The sequence below is a fragment of the Hibiscus syriacus genome, unplaced genomic scaffold, assembly GCF_006381635.1.
Source record: "Hibiscus syriacus cultivar Baekdansim isolate YM2019G1 unplaced genomic scaffold, ASM638163v2 tig00117002_pilon, whole genome shotgun sequence".
Lineage (NCBI taxonomy): Eukaryota > Viridiplantae > Streptophyta > Magnoliopsida > Malvales > Malvaceae > Hibiscus > Hibiscus syriacus.
In genome coordinates, this window is record NW_024063518.1 from 11,430 (window position 1) to 19,027 (window position 7,598).

Below are 7,598 nucleotides of genomic sequence, written 5' to 3' on the forward strand. Positions count from 1 at the left end.
ACCTGCGTTTCAGGCATGGGTATGTGTTTATCATGAACATGTTCAGATTTTTTATAAAGTCATCTATAGTTGAAGGGTCATACCTCCATACCCTTATCCGTTGTTGGACTGGGTTCTTGAAATAACTTGGACCTATTTAATTTGTATGGTTTTTAAGTTTGTGCTTTTCAGTTGTATAACTCATCTTTCTCTCTTCCTTTTTTCCTACATTAAAATTACCAATTTATTACAAATTTTATATTGTTTCATTGAATATTAGGATATCGTTTGGCAACTAAACTGACACTTCAATGTGAATAAGTTAGCAAAGTGATACATGGTTTCTATCATGTTAAATTGAAATTCAGTGCCTGCATTTGTAATCTTGGGATGCTTGTAGGTTAAAAACCCCTGGCCAAATGTTGATGCACAGTGGAGTGCTGCTGAACTATTTCGGTTTGACTGAAGCAAGGTACCATTTGAAGCTGTTGTTTCATATCGTATGAACATTTATGACTGTTCCTTTTTTGGGGGGAAGCATGAGTAGTCGTCGTGATTTGGTATTAGTTAATTTTTTTTTAACTTTATGCGCAGATACTATACCGTTCTTTTTGGTGTATCAAGGAGTATTGGAATTTGTTCACAGGTTTGTTTCTCCTGCAATATTTTCATCTGCATTTATGTGAATCACCAGGTGATGTGTCGAGTTTAGTTATGCTGTTTTCTTCTGGTTCAGCTTATATGGGACCGAGCACTAGGATTGCCCCTCGAAAGGCCAAAAGTGTTACAATGGATTGGCTAGAAAATTACTGCAAGAAAGAAAAGCAGCTTAAAGTTGGTGGATGAGCTAATTTTTTTGCTAGTGGAGAATAAAATACTTAGCACAATAATTTCTCACATGGCTTGGTTTCGTGACGATTGGGGCAGCTATGTACAATGGTCAATGACGCGTTGTTTCGTCTTGTATTTGTTCGGTGGGAAAACTACCTGAAAAACGCCTGATTCGTTGGGTAGTTGAGTTTCAAAACAGTTTTGCCAAGTTTTTCCCTTGGGTATGAGAAATAAACTTAAAACCATTTCTGGTTCTACAATGTTTGTAGTATTGATGACGATTAATTGAAATTTTGGTTTATAAATTGGTCCGGCAGATTTAATACCAACAGAACATAAGGGAACTCAGGAATAGGTAATTTTTAAATTGTTTCTTAAATTTCTCATAAATTTAAAAATTCATAGAATTAAGCAAATCGGAAGGCAACTTTTTTTTTTTTTTTTTAAATACGCTAAGTTTCTAAAATATTAAGAAGTTCAAATTAATTTTTTCAGTCAATAGTAAGGCAACAATTAGGGATGTAAAATCATGTAATCGTTCAGGTTTTAGTCATATCTTGTCAGGTCAGGTAAAATCGGATGCAAATAGTATCAGGTCAATTTGATGGTTCGACTCGGATTAAGTCGGATTCAGGTCAAATTAGTTCGGGTTATTTTCAAGTTGATTTGACATCAGGTTTAGTTCGGGTTCAGGTCGAGTTAATTTCAGTTCGGATCGATTTCAGTTCAGGTAAAAACGGTACAAGTTCGAAGCAATAAAATACCATGTTAATTCAGGTTTGGATTGACTTCAGTCAATCTCGTTCAGATTAGGTTACATCATTAATAGGCAAAATTCAGGTCGGATCTTATCGGATACAAATTGACTTTAGGTCAGATCATTTTTTATTTTTGGATTAACTATTTTTCGTCTTTCATGAACGTTGAATTGCAATTTGTAATTCTATATGATTTAGAGTAAATTACAAAAAATATAAATAATTAAAGATCAATTTTGATAAAAATATAATTTGAAGAACTAAATTGAACAAACATAAATTTAAATAAATTAAACAATATGCATTGATGAGAGATCAAATCGAAATAATTTTAAAATGTGAAGTTGAAATTAATATAAAATTGGACTAAATTGTATCCATTTAAAAAGTTGGTGAACTAAATTTTATAGGGTGGAGATTATAATATAATTTATAAAATTTGAAATGAAGTTTATTATGTAATTTATAGGGTATGAAGTAAATTAAAAAATATAAAAAAGTATGGGCCAATTTCATATACAAATATAATTTTAATGACTGAATTAAACAAATATGAAATTATAAATTAAAATTAAATAATTAAACAATACAAAGAGATCAAATCAAAATAATTATAAAATGTGAAGAAAATTTGTAAAATATATTGAATTGCATTCATTTCAAAAGTTGAGGAAAAAATGAAGCAATATATATATATATATATATATATATATATATATATATATTATTATCATGTACATTATACTTATGCATACAATAAGTATATACTTATAAGTATACATTATACTTATAATATATGTTTATTATATAAGAATAAATATACTATATAAGTATATATATATATATACAATTATACATATGAGTATATAATATATAAATATAAATTATATAATAAAGTATATAATAATATAAAACTATATAATATAAGTATATAATATATATGTATATAAACTATATAGTATAGGCATATAAATAAGAATATATATTCATATATGTACGTATGTATGATGCATGTATATACTTATGTGTGTGTGTATATACACGTATGTGTGTGTGTGCATGTATGCATGATCCATGTGTATATATATATATATTTATACATGTCATAATTTATTATAAAAATAAAAGAAAAAATAATATACGTATATATATTAATATTATATATATACTTATGCATATGTATAGTTATATATATAAAAGCATATATATATAAGTATATACATAAGTATATATGTATGATTTATGTACATAAGTATAAATATATAAGTATAAAGTATAGAATATATAAGTATATATATAAGTATAAAATATATACATAAGTATATATATATATATAAGTATATGTAAGTATATATATGTGATGTATGTACACAAGTATATATATATATATATAAGTATATAATTAAACATGAGTGATTAAAATAAAAGATTCTAAAATTAACATTTACATTTAATAATTATGCACATTAAATAAATAAAGAAAAATTAAAAGTAATTAGAATCTATACATGATTAAATTGCATTGAATTGAAAATTCAAAAAGAGATTTACAATTAAGCCACAACTAAAATGAAAGAAATCAAAAATTAATTTATAAAGTGGAAAATCAATGATTATTAGAGGAGCATGGGCCTAATTAACCCAATATATATTGTTGGACACTATCCTCGGCCCCAACTTCCAAAATTTCTCTATTCCCTCTAAATTTCTCAATTTCCTTTTATTCTCAAAATTCCCTAATTTTCCTCTAAATTATCAATTTCTCAACTTCCCAAAATAAATTATTATGTTAAATTATATTTAAATTATTAATTAATTAATTATTACATGAAAAATAAACTAAACTTATAAATATTCAAATTAATTTTATATAATCTAATAAAATCACGTTCAATAAATAAATTATTTAATAAAACTAATTTAATGATTATAATTAAGATTATAATTAATATAAAAAAATTATTAATTTAATTATCATAACTAAAAAAAGTTTTAACTTTTAAAAGTAATAATATTAATTATCATAGTTTATTATAAATTCAAAATCTCACAATTTCATCAATTATAACTTATAAGTCAGTTAAATATCAAGTTAGGTAAATATCATATCATGTCAATAACAAGTAGAATTATTTACAGGTTGAGTCAATTACATGTCAGGTTCATATCAGGTCAGGTTGATAACAGGTCGGGTAATACCAGTTATTTATCAGGTTAATCTTTGGTTTGAGTTCATATTAGTCGGATACAAGTCGGTTTCAGTTATCATATTATTAGATCAATTCGGGTTCAGGTCATTGTCATATCGAGTGCAGGTCGGGTTCATATCCACAATTTCCAGGTCCAACTCAGGTTTAGGTCAACACCAATTCATACTCGAGTCAGTTTCGGATCACTACCGCTCAGGTCACAAACAGTTTTAACTCGAATTAATTTCAGTCAATTTTACATGTGGGGTCAACTTTTTATATCCGTAGCAACAATCTGTCAATGTTCAATTAATGACGGTCAACTTTCGAACAAGTTCGGTAAAAAATCAAAGTATATTTTTTAATGTTTAAATTTTTTATAATATGAATTTTTATCTGTATTTCAGATTTGGTGTATGATTTAATTCATAAATTATGCTTATTTTCTCACTCTAATCTTATTTTAATTTTTATTGAACGTATCCCGTGGTGTGTTTTAGTAGAAAAAAAATAACGTTAGGTTTTAATATGGAGAATGAACAATATATATATGTATGTATGATTTCGACCTTGAAACCTAAAAGAGGAGATTAGTCTCAACCTGTTAAAATCAGTAACGCGCAACATTAGCCTTGCGTAAACCTGGCTAAGATTACAAAGAAGGGATGAAGCATCAAATTGCTCTCGGACAACTTCATGGTTTGAAGGCCTAGGCCTAGGTATGCCAGTTTAATACAAGATAACGAAGCAAAAAACTGCATACGCTAAAGTGAGGACAAACTATTTAAAATGATTTATTCAAAAATTTTAAACAATTCAAAGACAAATAAATTTTCAAAAATCTCAAGGGATTTAATGAGAATTTTTAAAATTGTCACCACGTTTTAACATACCAACATGAAAAGGATTGTACAGAATACCTCCAGTACACGGCTCAATAATCAATCTTGAAGCAAGTCCGTTTTATGTCGGTACAAAGCTTATTACAGCAAACTACAGACGGAAACTGAAACATGAAAATGTCCAAACTTTGTTCTTCCCATTGAGCATCCACACCTGCAACATTGACTATCTGTTCAAAATCAGTTGCAGACCAAGTGTATCAGCAAAATTCAAGATAGCATTTATATTATCTTTCGCATGCATCACCAAACTGCCAACTGTTTTTAATTAAAAATCAAGGCCTTGGCACAAATATAGAACAGGGATAAACATGTAAAATTAGATGCCTCTAAACAAAACATTCATAAAAGCTAATGACTTACTTGATGTGCTTTAGGCAGAGTATGATAATAAAAACCATAGCAAGAGGTAATGCTAACCTCCGTACGTTAAATTTTCTTGGCTATTAGGCTCTATTGGTTTCGTGAAATAGAAGTTTCGTGGGGAGTATTTTACTGGAAGCTAATGTTTTATATATTTGGATGATAATTAAAACTTTGTGCTGATTGGGAAAAATATTTGTAGATTTGAAATTAATGTCAAGCATCTCCTAATTACTTACAAAACAAATATTTCCAAGAAATCAAACAAAATTTGCTAATACTGCAATCATGAAAGAATATCATAAATATTACTTGAATATTGATAACTAACACACATCTTAGAAATATAACAAAAAATGGAAAACAAAATAAGAGAAACCTAACTTTCGATAGTATTATCATGATCATTCCCCCCCCCCCTTCCATTTTCTCACAAGACCTAATGAACACAACCTTTTATAGGCATCACCTTACCCTAGAGAACCTAGCATAGTCCTTGAATATAAAAACTAAAATCCTTACCGTATCTTAAAATGGTAAATTGTTTCAGGTACATATTAAGTAATTGAATCTAAATAGTCTTGGTGATGCGTAGGCATAGCATTCCTAAAGTCATCTTCATTGGTCATCTTGATATACCTTTCTCCAAGTTCTTTGTTATATTTTTTGTCAACGATTAGCAATTATACTTATGTTTAATTAAGTGATCATGCGACTGGCATGTGATCTTCCAACTACTTTGAATGCCTTAGACAAGAAAGTGAGTATTTGTACTGAATCACTACAATCAACAGCTGCCATAACCCTATTATAAATAGTCTTTTAGACATTATACTTGGACACTATGGTTAGAGGTCCAACAAAATCTAACCCAGTTTTCTTTTGGCTCCAATTTCCATTTAACTTCAATTCTAGCTCACTATGGAATTTTTTTCAGTGTGTTTCAATTTTCCCTTTATTCTGCCTACTTCCTCATCTAATTTGATTCTTAACATGTAACAACTTAATAGAATCCTGCGAAGGAAAATGTAACAATTTAAAGACCAAATATGAAATCATAATCAACAGCAGATATGATAATTTACACTTTACTTACTCAACCCACAAAAAGGGTTTGTGCTACATGGTGACAATGTATTTTCACCCATGGCACATAAAAGTTTTTTTATGGCAAGATAACATTGTTTCATCTACTTAATGTTGAAGTGAAGATGAAATTGAAACTAATGAAATCTGAAAATACTATAAGGTCAGGGAAGAAAATGAGCTTTTGTTGTAAGTTGGTGTTGGGTAGGCTTTGGTCAAATTAACACTTTAATAAGGATGATAACAATCTCACTCTTATACTAGCTGGCAATCAACTTTACAGGAAACTCACAGGTATATCTCAGAGCAGCCATCTATGGAATATGGATTAAACAGCAATTTCAAACAACACGGGGGGAAATAGTAGTGGCTTTTTAGAACAAGCTTGGTGTCAATGCCTTCAACGACGAACAACATCAGACAATGTTCCCTGAATTAATGATGCAATAAAGTTTATGCAAATGGTACAACAATAGTAGTAGAAATACTTGCAAGAAACAACACATTACATCTGTGAATTCCCCTATATTCAGATTCCAAAACCATTCTAGATCAAAAAACGTAAGCATCAAAGGCGTTCTCTAAATTAACGGTGATAGAAAAAAAAAACAAAAGGAATGGAAAGATATTAGCCATTAGCCCATTACCAAACCATAAAACTAGTTTCACATATTTCACATATCCTAATGCCCTAAAATTTCAAAATAAATAGCAAAATCAATTTATGATTCGAAATTTTTAAAAATGAAAGGAACTCAATTATAACTAGCTTCAAACTAGAATTGAGAGAAATTTAATTTTTCTTTCACAACCGAGTGTGAAAATTGAAAAATTATATACCTTTCATCAATGCATAAAAACAAAATTGTGGATATCAGTTTTGATTGCAAAACAGGAATGATCTGAATCTCGAAGTATAATGAAAGAGAGAAAAGGGGAAAACCTGATCTCAATGAGAGTGAGAAGAAGACTGGTGCTGCTGATGGTGAGAGGAGGAAGGAGCATAAACCCTGTTGTAGACCTGCTCCCCGACCAGATAAATGCCAAAGGCGACGAGGGCGATGCCAAGCCCAGGGGTTGCGTGGCGGAGCTGATTGCTGAGCATCGGATGCTTCCTCCACTCGTCCCTCCTCTTGAAGAATTCCCCTGTCGGTCCAAGCGTCTTCCCCATTCTCTCAAGTCTCTCCCTGCTCTGTTTGGCGTTTTCAGATTTTTGGGCTACACACTACCCTCACCCTCGATTATGTCCCTCTAATATATCGAGTTACTTTCCTACTTTTGCCTTTTCTGTTATCACCTATTACTCAACAAATTGGGCCGGATTCACTAATTCACCTATGGTTCAATGTTAGCCCAGGATATGGGTAAAATTGATATACAAGTCCTGATATTATAATTACGTAAAATTGTTACAAAATATATCATTTTTTACCCCGGAAAAAAAAATCAAACAAGAATATTTATATAAAATACTATGAAGCGATTTTGTA

The 7,598-nt window shown here is 29.7% G+C and overlaps 1 protein-coding gene across 4 annotated transcripts; it reads right to left on the reverse strand.

Annotated features, from left to right (window-relative positions):
* Positions 1-4,673: 4,673 nt before the first annotated feature.
* Positions 4,674-7,334, reverse strand: LOC120194851 (NADH dehydrogenase [ubiquinone] 1 beta subcomplex subunit 3-B-like). Of its 4 annotated transcripts, none has more exons than XM_039197033.1 (2): positions 7,052-7,334; positions 4,674-4,825 (listed from the first exon to the last, which is right to left on the reverse strand). In XM_039197033.1, the coding sequence occupies exon 1, from the start codon at positions 7,277-7,279 to the stop codon at positions 7,058-7,060; it is 222 nt and encodes a 73-aa protein (XP_039052964.1). In that variant the 5' UTR covers positions 7,280-7,334; the 3' UTR covers positions 4,674-4,825; positions 7,052-7,057. The 4 variants fall into 4 exon arrangements, with proteins under 4 accessions (XP_039052964.1, XP_039052965.1, XP_039052966.1 ...); XM_039197034.1 differs by having other exon boundaries at positions 4,674-4,829; XM_039197035.1 differs by having other exon boundaries at positions 4,674-4,809; positions 7,050-7,334.
* Positions 7,335-7,598: the final 264 nt, after the last annotated feature.